The 14,586-nt window shown below is 36.0% G+C and overlaps 1 protein-coding gene across 1 annotated transcript in view; it reads right to left on the minus strand.

Annotated features, from left to right (window-relative positions):
- The window catches only part of ADH4 (alcohol dehydrogenase 4 (class II), pi polypeptide), a 35,522-nt gene that overhangs the window by 18,090 nt on the left and 2,846 nt on the right, over positions 1-14,586 (minus strand). The window contains exons 4-7 of the mRNA XM_054554781.1: positions 13,252-13,339; positions 10,796-11,027; positions 5,788-6,048; positions 55-190 (exon numbers count right to left, since the gene is read on the minus strand). Coding sequence (XP_054410756.1) covers positions 55-190; positions 5,788-6,048; positions 10,796-11,027; positions 13,252-13,339 — 717 coding nt within the window. The remainder of the gene's footprint in view (positions 1-54; positions 191-5,787; positions 6,049-10,795; positions 11,028-13,251; positions 13,340-14,586) is intronic.

Raw genomic sequence — 14,586 nt, forward strand, 5'->3', positions numbered from 1 at the left:
AATTTCAGAACTACTAGGAAAAAAATTTAAAGCTATGAAGAAAAAAAAACTGACCACCAAAGAATGTTCCATTTATAGTACGGCCGATTATTAGCTCTTCTGGAAAAATAGTCAATCCTTTGCTACCAGCAGCTACTCCAATGAAAGTACATGATCCCCAGCCTGCGGTTGTACAGTCCAGGGCTGCTTTCTGTGATCGAACACAAAAGAATACTTGAGTCAGTGGAAAAGTAGAATATGAACTCCAGTGTGGGAATGTACAATGCTTAAGAAAACAATTAATCCAACTCTGCATGTGAGATAATGGGATTCAAGCTAATGACATCATAGTATCATTGTAGATTGAGCCTTGAGGGTCCAGTGTTCCATTACAAATAGAATGTTCAGCACAGTCCGGGTGCAGGTGACTCATGCCTGTAATCCTAGAACTTTGGGTGGCCAAGGTGGGTGGATCACTTGAGGCCAGGAGTTCGAGACCAGCCTGGCCAGCGTGGCAAAACCCCGTCTCTACTAAAAATACAAAAATTAGCTGGGTGTGGTGGTGCCTGCCTGTAGTCCCAGCTACTTGGGAGGCTGAGGCTGGAGAATTGCCTGAACCCAGGAGGAGGAGGTTGCAGCGAGCTGAGACCACACCACTGCACTCCAGCCTGGGTGACAGAGTGAGACTCTGTCTCAAAAAAAAAAAATTATTAGTAAAATAAAAATAAAGATGTCTAAAAAATCAGCATACATTTGTGTGTAAGTAAATAAGTTTTATATTTGCCTCTGCTAAATGTTTAAAGTGTCAGGGTTTGGCACAAAGGTTGTGAGACTGTAAACCCAGCCAAATCTATCATTCTGTGACTTTTTTTTTTTTTGACAAATAAGACTAATTTAAAATTGTTAGGTCAATAACAGCAACTGAATCACCTAATTTATCAGCAAAATACCTATGTTTTTAACCTTACAGTTCTTACTTAGGTTTTCACCTAATGTTTAGACTTTAAAAATAGTTAACAAGGGCCAGGCATGATAGCTTATGCCTGTAATCCCAGCACTTTGGGAGGCCGAGGCAGGTGGATCACTTGAGATCAGGAGTTCAAGACCAGCCTGGCCAACATGGAGAAACCCCATCTCTACTAAAAATACAAAAAAGTAGCCAGGCATGGCAGCATGTGCCTGTAGTCCCAGCTACTCAGGAGTCTGAGGAAGGAAAATTGCTTGAGCCCAGGAGGTGGAGGTTGCGGTGAGCCAAAATCGTGCCACTGCACTCCACTGGGTGACAGAGTGAGACTCCATCTCAAAAAAAAAGTTAGCAAGGAAATAACTTTAAATAATGGCTAGTTCTGCATAATATCTCAGTTATCAAAAGTTATCTAGATAACTATTAAAAATGAAAAAGTGTATGTAAATGAAATAAATGCTTATAAGTGGACTTTTTGTGTAATATAAAATCTGAAAATTATTTTAAATTAAATAATAAATGCTGGATATGTGAGTCATTTACAATTAAAAAATTATGATATAGGAAAACATGTTTCTAAAATTGTGAAATGATTTCATCTATAAAATGCTTACATCTAACAGTTCAGGATTTCTTGCTTTCTAAGTTTTCATGAAAATTTAAGGTGACTAGGAATAAGAATTCTAATTCATATATAAATATATAATTGTATTCTCTTTTTTTTTGAGGCAGTCTCAGTCTGTTGCCCAGGCTACAGTGGAGGGGTGTGATCATAGCTCACTGCAGCCTCAACTTCCTGGGCTTAAGTTATTTTCTCACCTTACCCTCCCAAGTAGCTGGTACTATAGGCGTGTGCCACTACACCTGACTAATTTTTGTATTTTTAGTAGAGGTGGGTTTTTGCCATGTTGCCCAGGCTGCTCTCGAACTCCTGCTCAAGCAGTCTGCCCACCTCAGCCTCCCAAAGTGCTGGAATTACAGGCGTAACCCACTGTGCCTGGCCTGTATTCTTATTAAAGAATAATTTTATATAATTTGGAGATTATTTTAAAGTTACTTACTTAAAAAGATAAAAAAAGTAAGTAGGGGAGAGAAATATAAAGTTATAAATATAAAAATGTATTTTTAATAAAAGGGTTATTAAAAAAGAATAATTTCATAAAAAAAGAATCTTATGGTAAAATCTTGTCCTAAAATAAAATGACTGATTATTTAAAAAGAAAAAATTAGGATAAGTCAAAAGTCCAAGCATGTCATAGATCATCTGTGTAAGTCATAATAAGTTTCATGAAGAGGAATTTATAAAAAGATTTTGTATGTGATTAAATTTGCTGTAATTAAAAGAGGATTATTTAGAATAGTCTTTCTAAGATTATTCCCCTATGTTAAAACAAAGTTTCTTTACAGTATTGATTTTCTCTTAATAAAATTAAAAGAAACTTAACTTTTAGTTTTATAACATGTTTCTTTTGAAAACTTCTCAAAATCATATGTCAGTTCAACTTTTGCCAAGTCTCCCTGCTTTCAGATTTGTCTTCCCTTGGGCTGAGATAACTCTTTTCTTTAGCTTTTTCATCAGCTATTATAAGTTTTTTTCCTCCAGTTCTAACTATTCTTATGGCCTGATACTAAAATGTTTTATCTTAAAGGTCTAGGAGTGAATGTTTTCCTTCAGTACAACTTGATTCTGTACTCTTGGCTTTTCTTGATATGTTTAAATTTTTCAATATAACCAGAAAATTTCTCATGCAGTTACTAAGAATTATGTATTCCCCTGCTGTACTCATAATCCTGAACACCCTTTTCCCATGTCTGATTAAATTCAAGCACTTTGCCCATCAGGTTTATTGAAATGGGCTTCCCATAAGGAGAAGCAGTCATGCTACCAGTTTTTCTTTCCATTTCTGGTAACTGACTCAAGAAACAACATTTTACATTTTATCAAAATAATTCCCATGTTGTCTATATTAGGTTTTTAATTTCTTAAAAAAACAGGGTTAAGGTTTTTACATCCATATATCCTCATGTATTGCCTTTAAAGTCTTTCGATGATCTATTTGGCTAAATAAGTAACTATTGTTTTACAATGACCTGTGGTTCTGTTTTAATCAAATGTTTTGAGGCCTTTAACATTTTTGACAAACACTTTCAAAATTAAATTCTAAATTAAGTCTCTGACTTATTGCTGGGGCTTATCAAAGCTCTAAAAAATTAATCACTGCAAGATTATAAAATCTTTCTACAGCTTCCAGTCAGGTCATAGACTCCAGTATCACTACATTCAGCTCCTTAAAAGGGTCCTTAGCAGGTGTTAGTAAACAATCCTTGTGCTGGTAAGCTACAGGGTGTTGACCCTTGGTTTAGAGGGTTAGAGGTCATTGAAACCTAGAAACATAGCTTTTCCTAGCTATAGAAACTTTTGGTGGGAGAGTAGGTGACTCATCTTTTGGTGATTAAATAAATCCTTCTCTTTCCATTTGGATTCTCTAATATAATTCTGTTCCATAATTGAAAATGACTTTCATGGTATAATAAGTCAGCTTAATAATAGAAGATGCTAACTTTTAGGTCAGTGGTTCTCAACTTGAGAAATTAATTTTTAAAATGTTGTCAGTGGGCCCCCAGCACACAAGAATATCCTGGGTTTGGCCCATTCATTGGTATTAAAAAAGCAACAAAACAACAAAAAACCCCTCAGGAAATTCTAACATATAGCTAGTGCTGAGAATCTCTGTACAAGAAAAATGTGAATAGGCTAAATTTTAGTGTTTGTAAAAAAAGGAGCCATGGGAAGAGGAGTGATGGATGTGGCATGCTGCAGACTGCAGGTACTAACATGAATTCAAAAGCAGGGCCTGAAGCCTTGAACACAGGTGAGCAGTGCCAGATATGGAGCCCTTAATGCATGCATTTTCAATAACAGCTAATGTTTATTGCATGCTTAGTACGTGCCAGATCCTGTTTTCAGCAATTTGCATATATTATAATGAAACTGTTCAGAGAAGAATGACTGAGGAACAGCAGCCTGTGGCTCTCATCATAAGTCTTCCTTGGTCTCATTCTCTTCTGAGGAATACACCAGTCATGTAAGAACCAAGGGGGAAGAACCAGCACAAAATTTGCTTCTGGGAAGTATAGAATTTTATGGTTTATATCTTGCCTAGAGGAGGGCTTGGGAGCTAGGCTGAGTGAAGGTGTAAGTAAAAGGAATAACATCACAACTACTACATGGCTCTCACTAATGAAATAAGAAGAATCTATAGGCACATAATTCAGTTGATGAATTCTTTGGTCATTTCATTAAAAACAAAAACAAACAAACACAAAACAAAACTCCCAAAATCTGCTTAGTGTCTTTGAGTAAATACACATTAGGTGATTATTTGCTGATTCTCTGGAGAATAAGGCTGGGCACTCCAGTAAGGTAACTTTTCAGTATATTGCCTGTATGTTGTAGCTGGTTCTTTATGCCACTTTTTGGAGTAAAATAGACAGGCCAGCTTCATAGGTGTGCAACCGGTGCAGTCACTGAGGGCACTGTAGCCTGTCCTGAGTCGAGAAGAAATCAGAATGATACAACATTGTAGTGTTCAGGAAAAAAAGATGATTTAAATTTTGTGGTGTGTTTTTTTTGAAATATAGAAAATTTCAAATGTGTAATTTGGACTAATTTTGCAGCCTATTTATTGAGATCTGATGGACAGAGCTGGGCTGTGTGCAGGTTGCTAGCCTTTCCCTGTTCTACTTTAATATGGGAGCGAATGTGTTGTAGCTGGTAGGAAACACCAGTCACCCTCTCTTATTTCCTCCTCTAAATCTGCCTTTTCTATGTTTTTTTTGCGGGGGGAGGGCTCACTTCTCATAAAACACAATTCTTTTAAAATGTTCATTTCTAAGTTTTCTCTTTATTTTTTTGCTGCATTTCATATAGAAGAATGAACAAATATTAATAACATTAATATTAAAGACTAATAGAAATAGTTATTTACACATTAATAAACATTACTTACAATAGATTATTATATAATGTATATCTAAGTATTAACAAATGTTATTGTTTATTATCATCTGTAAATATGTTAATATTAACACATTAATAAACATTACTTACAATAGATTATTATATAATGTGTATCTAAGTATTAACAAATGTTATTGTTTATTATCATCTGTAAATATGTTAATATTAAATATAACAACACATGCACATATTGTTTATTAATTTTAAATATTTATTATATGCTGTTATAAAAAAGATATTCTACATTAACAAATATTAATATTAATAATGTATATAATGCATAAGATAGCTAAGCAAAATAGCTGTTTATTCCTATGTATGCATTGCAGTTAATTCATCCCTTAAACTTTTGCTAAAGAATGCTGTCTAGTTAATGCACTTGTCATTTTATTTGATTTAATAGTCAAAAGGAACATTAATTAAAAATGAAAAAACCCCTAAAATTGTCTCCAAGGAATAGGAATTGGAATTATCATAGAAAACAAAATTAGAAAATATTGTCTCCAGACAAATAATATTGAGCTTTTTAAAGGGATCTCAAAAGAAAAATCAACATCTACAAATAATGCTGGTATGGCTTCTTATCACAAGAGAAGACTGAACTCACCAAGATAGTACTGGCATTTGGGGGGACACATTCATGGGCATTGAAGGAAATGGAGTATAGCTGAGGGAATGGGAAATGATTTGTGGCTTGTAGTTCTACTACCCTGTCATCCATTTGGAAGTACCAAGTACCATAATAAACATAACCCACTTTCCCCTATTATTTGACAGCCAAAGAATACATTGAAAATATGATCCAAGAAAAAAATATACATACCATGGTTTCAGATCCACCTGCACAGTCAAGGGCAAAATCCACACCTCCCTTGGTCAATTCAATGATAACCTCCTGGATCGGTTTATGTAAGTCTCTAGGATTGAGGCAGTCAGTGGCTCCCAGGGCTTTAGCCTTCGCAAACTTCTCACTGTTGATGTCAATACCTATGATTCTGGAAGCTCCTGCCGCTTTACAACCCATTACAGCAGAAAGACCCACACCTCCTAGGCCAAAGACAGCACAAGTCGAACCAGGGGTGACCTGCAAGCAGGAAAATTATAAAGTAACTTCTAAAGCAGCCAGTCCCACTTTTTTTCTTTTAAGAGTCAGGAGGAAGTGGGGGCATGAACATATGAGTTAAAGACAGCCTGCTATTAAACTCTATGATATAGCCAATGGAGGAAATCTGCCAATGTGAAAATGGATGCATTACTACCTAAATTTGGAGAATTATTTAGTGTTCATTAAGATTATAAGAAACAAACCCAAGTAAAAATAATTCCCTTGTTTTACTTTTTCCCTTCAGTGTTATCTGAACAAAATTTGAACACCCACACATTCTGAAGGGTTTATTGCTTTCCTTTTAAAATTGGATCACTATTAATTTGACATCTATATTTTGAATAGGCCTCATTTTGTTGTATTAATATTACAGTGATTTACTTGATCACTGCAAATCACCAGTTTGGAATGAAGTCCAATTTGTTTTGCATGGCATGAAAGGATTTTTATTGTCTGACCTCTGTTTACTTTCCAGCTTCATCCCCATGATATTCCCAGTACAAGAACTGCGAACAGATTGTTGCACTTTCTTCTCCTCATGCCGTAGTTGACGCTGCTCCCTCAGACTGATGTACTTTTCACCTTATTTTCTTTAATTAAAGTATAACCTATACTCCTAGGCCTGACTTCGAGGACATTCTATGAAATTTTTCTTGATTTTTCAATCAGAAATCAATGCCTGTCTTTCTGCTTTTCCTGTATCATATAATTTATAACCTGCCTTGATTGTGTGTGTATGTGTGTTTCTTTAAAAGACTGTAAATTTTATGAAGGCAGAAACTTTTTAGATTCCACATTATTATGAAAGAGTCTTCTGTATATTGAGTCTTTAATAAATATTTGTTTCATTGCATTAAATGGAAATAATAGCTAAGATGGTAAGAAAAGATGCTGTAACTGGAATATGTTATTCTACAGACTAGTATAGCGATAGAAAAATACTACATAGAGAGATACTTAATATTTCCTAATGAGGATGCAAAGCTGTTAGGATTAAAACATAAACAAAAGGAAAAGAGAAAATCTGCTCAAGGTAAGTATTAATACATTCTAAATTGGAAACAAAATTACTAAGCAACAGGTAAACTGCAATATTTTCCTTATTTACTATAATATTAGGTATACACACCCCTGGCTTTTGCTACTCAGAGGAAATAATAAATATGTATATATATTGCAAATAGTAAGAATATTGTTCTTATGATGGCTTCTTTACTATAATGTTGTGGCATGTGTTCAGTATGATTCTCAATATATTTCTCCAGAGTCTCAGTTAAAAAGAGCCTGTGAGTCTCTTAGGAAGTGGAAATGCATTTTTCCCATTGCAGCAATGTAACTAGTAGTTGGATTCTCAGGCTAGCTCACAACAATGTGTAAATATAATATGCTGCATTACTTGTATTATACAACTGGACCCCTGTGTGTAAAAGTGCCTTTGCTTGCAGAACTTAGGTGGGGTCACTATAAATTGCCCCCACAATTTGCAAGTAGATCTACACACAGTAGATGATTATCTATCTGCAAGTACCACTGTTAGAGGACATTTCCACACTTCCGAAGGTCTCTATGTAATGTTTAATTGGCAGTAAAGGATACAAGCACATCAAAAAGAAAGAGGGGTTCTGGTGATGCTGGTGTGTTCTCAATAATTATACAGAGAGGTTGCTTCACTTTTCTTCCCAGAAGTAAGTTAAATTTTACTAAAGCTCTTGCCTTTTGGGCAGAATTACTGATACTTCACTTTCCTTAATTTCTTCCTATCAGATTCATTTCTCTCTGAGCATCTCATGAGGTGGCTTAGCAGCTAGAATCTCTTCCTTAACAGTGGGAAGAACAACTCCTGGAAATTTAGGTGGACTTTGACTGGATTTAAAAGAAAGCTGTACAATTCCACTTCTGTATATACATCCAAAGGAAATCAGATGTGTATATCCATGTTCAATGAAGCATTATTCACAATAGCCAAAATGTGGAACCAATCCTTAAACAAAAGGAAAACAGAAAATCTGCTCAAGGTAAGTTTAATACATTCTAAATTGGAAACAAAATTACTAAGCAACAGGTAACCTGCAATATTTTCCTTATTTATCAATAATATTAGGTATGCACACCTCTGGCTTTTGCTCCACGAATAGATGAATAGATAAGAAAAATATGATACATATATGCACAATGGAGTACTAATTATGCTTTAAAAAAATGAAAATCCTGTCATGGTGAAAACATGGATGAACCTGGAGGACATTATGTCAGGTGAAATAAGCCAGGCACAGAAAGACAGACACTGCATGATCTCACTTATATGTGGAAAAGACAAGCTCACAGAAGCAGAGACTAGGATGGTGGTTACCAGAGTCTGGGGGGATAAATGAGGAATGAGAGGATGTTGGTCAAAGGATACAAAATTTCGGATAGAGAGGAGGAATAATTTCTGGAATTTCATTGTACGCTATGGTGACTATAATTAATAATAATGTATTGTATATCTGAAAATTGCTAAGATAGTAGATTTTTAATGTTCTCTCCACAAAAAGATAAGTATATGAAGTGATGGATACTTCGCTGTATCCATGAAGTGATGGATAAGTATATGAAGTGAATTATTATCTTGATTTAATTATTCTACAATGTATATATATATCAAAACATTAATTGCACTTCATAAATGTATACATTTTTTCAATTAAAAATAAATAAGTAATTAAAAAAGAAAGCTGTAGCTGAATCTCTAGTGCTAATGGCCCTTAAAAGGACTGGAGTAGTAGAAGAGGATGGACTGCACGGAGCCCAGCAAAGGAAGACTTGAAGAGTGATACTTCTTCCCTAAGTCTCTAGCGCCATACAGCAGAAAACAGGCTTTGACTGCCATGTGCACATCTGCTGTCAACTCCACCCAGCTACTAGTACCCTTCTCTGATTGTAGTTTGGTTTCTAATACAATTTTTAAATTTTTTTATTAATGAGTAATTGCGTGCGTAAATACATTTTTAAAGGGAGATAACATGCTGATAGCAAAGGGTAGCATTTTTGTCTATGTGGCAGATAAAATTCTCAATGAAGAGTCATACTTTGGTATCTTGGCTACTAGATCAACCTCTTATTGTAGTGAGGCTGGCTTTGTTTCCTTGACACTGAACAACTCTAGGTAACCTGATAAAAAGGACTTTCTGGATTACAAAGCCGAGGACCAGGCCTCATCAGGATGTTTTATGCACCTGGTTTTATTTATTCATTCGTTGAAAAATTATGAAGCTCCTATTATGTGCCAGGGACAATTCCAGGTTCTGGAACTATCACAATGAACAACAGAGAGTTCTTGCCCTCAAGGAACAAATAGTACAATAGGACAAAAAAATAAATGGGAGATTTCTCTATAGTGTGATAAGAATGAAGACAGAGGCTGGTGGTGGCTCATGCCTGTAATCCTAGCACTTTGGGAGGTTGAAGTGGGAGGACTGCTTGAGCCTAGGAGTTCAAGACCAGCCTCGGCAACATAGGGAGACCCTGTCTCTATAAAAAATTAAAAAAATAGCCAGGCATGGTGGTGCATGCCTGTAATCCCAGCTACTTGGAGGGCTGAAGTGGGAAGTTCACTTGAGCCCAGGAGGTCAAGGCTGCAGTGAGCCATGATCATGCCACTGCATTTTAGCATGGGCAACAGAGTGAGACCCTGTCTCAAAAAAGAAAAAAATTTGGGGTGAAAACTGGGAGGGATACCCAAAGCATGGCTGAGAGCCTGAAGTAGATCTCTGAGAGGAAGTGATAAGTGGAGTCAGCCTGAAGGAGGTTGGGCAGTCTTCTCTGCATTGTTGCTGGAAGCCAAGCGTGGAAAGCCTAGAGACCACAGTGACTGAAGCCTGGAGACTCAGAGTGGAGCCAAGGGAACAGTGCACGGTGGAAAGGGAGAAGTAGGAAGTCACTGTAGCCTACTGAGGAATTTGAGCTCATCCTGAGGGAAAAATGAAATAATGCAGTAAAAATGAAATAATGCAGGAAAAGTAAAATCTTCAGACTTGTTTGAAAGATCACTCTGGCTGCATTTTGCGGTTTTGAGTCAGGAATAAAGATTGATGTCAGGGAGGTTCAGATAAGCAGATTGAGATGGCCAATTGTGAGATCCCTCTTTGATATCTCTCTAGTTCTAGATCAGATGCTTTGTAAGAGTTTCTAAATTCTAACATGGGATTCCAGAGACACATCGGGTCAACATTACGGCTGCTACCAGAGACCCTCCTTTGAAGCCACAAAGGGACATGATGAGTAGCAGAAATGAATTACTACTGATGGAGGAAGATAAATCTGTAGCATCAGGGAGAAGACAGGGGTGGTTGTGTGAAGATGGAAGTGAGTTTCTGTCATTTTTGTTGCCCTTTGACTGAGTCAGCTGTCTTAGGATAAGCATTCATCCTTAGGAGACATATTTAAGCAGGCTGTATTTAAATCAGGGAAGATCTATAACCTAATATGTTAGTATAGTATAAGAACATATGCTGGGCCAATTATATGTAGGCTACTGGGCCAGATGTTTTATATATGTAATATGATTCAATTATCCTCATAAGTATTTGTAGTAGATATTATTCTAGAGGGATTAAATAACTTGCCTAAAATCACAGAGGTAATAAATGACACAGCCACAGTTTGAAGATAACTAACTCTAGTTCATCTGTATCACACTGCCTCCTAGTAACTTCTGTTTTACACAAACTGGTGTTTAACCGTTTACCTTGGCATTGTTGATTGCAGCCCCATAGCCAGTTGAAAACCCACATCCAAGCAGACAAACTCTCTCTAAATTTGCATCATCATCTATTTTGGCAAGATTGATATCTGACACCACAGTGTACTGAGAGAATGTACTGATTCCAAAGAAATGGTAAACTGGTTTTCCTTTGCAGGTAAACCTGCTGGTTTTGTCTTCCATTAGTTGTTGATCACTAGCAGGACTTTTGAGATTACTAGAAAATTAAAAAAAAGAGTGATACAAATAAAGAGAAGTTATAATAAATGGAACACTGATCATTTTCCTACAAAATATGTTGAGCATTATATATTTTTGAGGACAATTTACAAGACAGAAAAATTAGGGAAACAACAAGACTTTTCACAAAATATAGTTCATTGGATAACAGCAGATTTTAAAAATAACAACAACAATTTTTAAAAAAGTGACAGGATGTCATTTTGTCACTCAGGCTGGAGTGCAGGGAACAATTTTTTTTTTTAGATGGAGTTTTTGCTCTTGTTGCCTAGGCTGGAGTGCAGTGGCACAATCTCCGTTCACCGCAACCTCCGCCTCCCGAGTTCAAGCGATTTTCCTGCCTCAGCCTCCCGAGTAGCTGGGATTATAGGCATGCACCACCACGCCCGGCTAATTTTGTATTATTATTATTATTATTTTTGAGATGGAGTCTTGCTCTGTCACCCAGGCTGGAGTGCAGTGGCGTGATCTCAGCTCAATGCAACCTCCGCCTCCCGGGTTCAAGCAACTCTCCTGCCTCAGCCTCCTGAGTAGCTGGGATTACAGGCATGCACCACGAGGCCTGGCTAATTTTTGTATTTTTAGTAGAGATGAAGTTTCATTGTGTTGGCCAGGCTGGTCTCGAACTCCTGACTTCACTATCCACCCGCCTCGGCCTCCCAATGTGCTGGGATTACAGGCATGAGCCACCGTACCCGGCCAGGGAACAAACTTTTATTGAATGCTTTTGTGTACCAGAAATGCTTTTAAGGGCTTTACGTGTATTAACTCTTAAACATTTTTATTGTGGAAAATTTGAACATGTATAAAAGTAGAAGGAATAGCATAATGAACCCTTATGTGTCCATGTCCCAGCTCCAGTAACCATCAACTCATGGCCAGTCAGGTTTCATCTATTATTCCTCCACAATACCTGCTCCCTCCCCCACATTGGAATATTTTGAAGCAAATCCCAGATATCACGATTTCATCTGTAAAAACATTGTCATGTATCTCTAAAGGATTATTTTAGGTCCACATTTTTGTTGTCTCTTAATTATCTTAAATTATAGATCCCTTCTCCCTCTCTTTTTCCCCTTGCAATTTATTTGTTGAAGAAATTGAATCATTTGTCCGATAGAGTTTTCCTCATTCTGGATTTTGCTCATAACATTCCTGTAATCTGGTTGAACATATTTCTCTATCTCTGTATCCCCTCATAAATTAGTATTTTTGATCTAAACACTTGATCTGATTCAGATTTTATATTTTTTGTGGTAATACTTTATAGGTGGTATTGTATATTTCATTTGGAATATCTAATTATCTCTTTTTATAACATTTATTAGAAAGAATTTATTGGTATTGCCTAAATCCATTATTTCATTAAAGCTTTGCAAAAAAAATTAGTTCTTTGAATATCTAGAAGAAATCTATGAAGCAGGAATTATTTTGCTCCTCATTTTATAGATGAAAAAATTGAGGCACAGTAATAGATGTAAGAGTAGTACAGTTTTAGCTTCTTAAATAACTGCTTTCAATTAGTGTTAAGGATGAAAGGATCCTTCTGTAGTCTCAGTAAAGCAAAAACAAGATGATTAAGATTTTAGACTCTAGAGCCATACTGCCTGGGTTAAAAACCTGGCTCTAAGACTTATAACTATGCTGCCTTGGAGTAAATTACTTTACTGTGCCTTATTGTATCCCTCTCTCATCCCTGTAGAAGTAGCTATTATTCTGAATTTGGCGTTTATTATTTCAGTGATTTATTTATGCTTTTACTACATATACAAATAACCATAAGAAAGTACAGTATTGTTTTTGTATATGACACTTTACTAAATATTCCTTCAGCAATTTGCTTATTTCCCTTAACATTATGTGTGTGAGATTATTTTATGTTAATACATGCAGCTCAAGTTTAGCCATTTTTATTGTTGTGTAGTAGTCCATTGTGCTACTACATAGCAGTTTTAAAATTCATTCTCTTTCTGATGGACGTTTGTGCTGTTTTAAATTGCTTACTCTAATAAACAGTGTTACAAAGAACATTCCAGCACATGTTTCTTTGTGTGCACTTGCAATAGTATCTTGTACACACCTAGGATTAGAATTAGTGGGTGGAAGGTTGGCACCTCTTCAAGGCCATTTAGGTAATGTCAATATGCTTTCCAAAATATTCATTCAAATTTATACTAATACTAACAGTGTAGAGTGCTTACCTGATTTTTCCACACAAATTTGTGAGTGGACTCAGACAAAACTTGCATTTTCTACATAGAGGTGCATAAAGTGGAATTACTTTGTCACCTAGAAAGAAAGGCCATATGTTGGATGGTGCCTAAGATGTTACTTACAGCTTCTACCAGATAAATCAGTGGAAAACACCTTTTCTTTATAGTATACATTTTATATTCAGTGGAAAGTATAGGCGGCTACAATATTTCATTACCTTACAAGACTGCAGATTCCCCAAAGTATTGCATATATTGTATTTTTTTAAAAAATTACTCTGCTAGACAGTCCAGCAACAAATCTGTGTTGATATCATCAGATACAGAACTCTGGGATACAGAACTTTGCTGTCATTGCGACTCTCTGCATCATGACTGTTGTGTATTACATTTCCAAACACCATGTATGAAACATAACATCCTTAGATAATAGGAGAGGTAAACAATTATAGGCTAGGTATAAACTTTATATCATTGCCATGTTTCACCTTTAGATTCACTTTCAAATTCCACATTTTTCCACTTTTTAATAAATTCCAATTTCATAGTGACTTCTGTGCTTTGATGCCTGAGGTCTAATGATGATAATTCACATTCCTTCAACATTTAATACATACCACGCACCATTATAACTACTTACATGTATTATTTCAGAACTTAATTCTCAGAACAACTCTTTGAGATAAGCCCTATTTTTATTCACACTATAGAAAACAGAAATCTGAGCTGAATCACAGAAAAGTGACATAACTGGCCAAGATCACATAGCCAGTAAGTGGCAGAGCTGGGGCTAAAGGGATTATATTGGCCAGACTCCTTCATTGACACAAAATTTTGGGAAGCAATTTGTTTGTACAATCTTTTTTGGAATGGAAAGATACGAATATACCTCTAACTTTGGAGCATTCTCATTAAAAGAGAAAAGAGTGGCATGGTTCATCTGGCCTGCCAAATGAGGATTACATAGCCCATATTCCAGTATCTGGAAGATCTGTTGTAAAATGTGGACTAAATAATTTCAGCTATTGACGTGCTTCATTTAGGGATTATCTTTATCTTACAAACTTCCAAAAAGACACTTCAGCTAACATTGACATATATATAATATTTCTCGTTAAAGCTACCTCTAAGTCCTCATTCTTTACATAGTTTGCTGTTAATATTAAAATAGTTTGCTTTTTTATGTAGAAGTTGTTATAACATGTCATTAAAAAACCTTTTATTTTACACTAGGTGCAGTGGCTCACATCTGTAATCCCAGTGCTTTGGGAGGCTGAGGTAGGCAGATCACCTGAGGTTGGGAGTTCAAGACCAGCCTGGCCA

Source organism: Pongo abelii, chromosome 3, assembly GCF_028885655.2.
Source record: "Pongo abelii isolate AG06213 chromosome 3, NHGRI_mPonAbe1-v2.0_pri, whole genome shotgun sequence".
In the NCBI taxonomy this organism is placed as follows: domain Eukaryota; kingdom Metazoa; phylum Chordata; class Mammalia; order Primates; family Hominidae; genus Pongo; species Pongo abelii.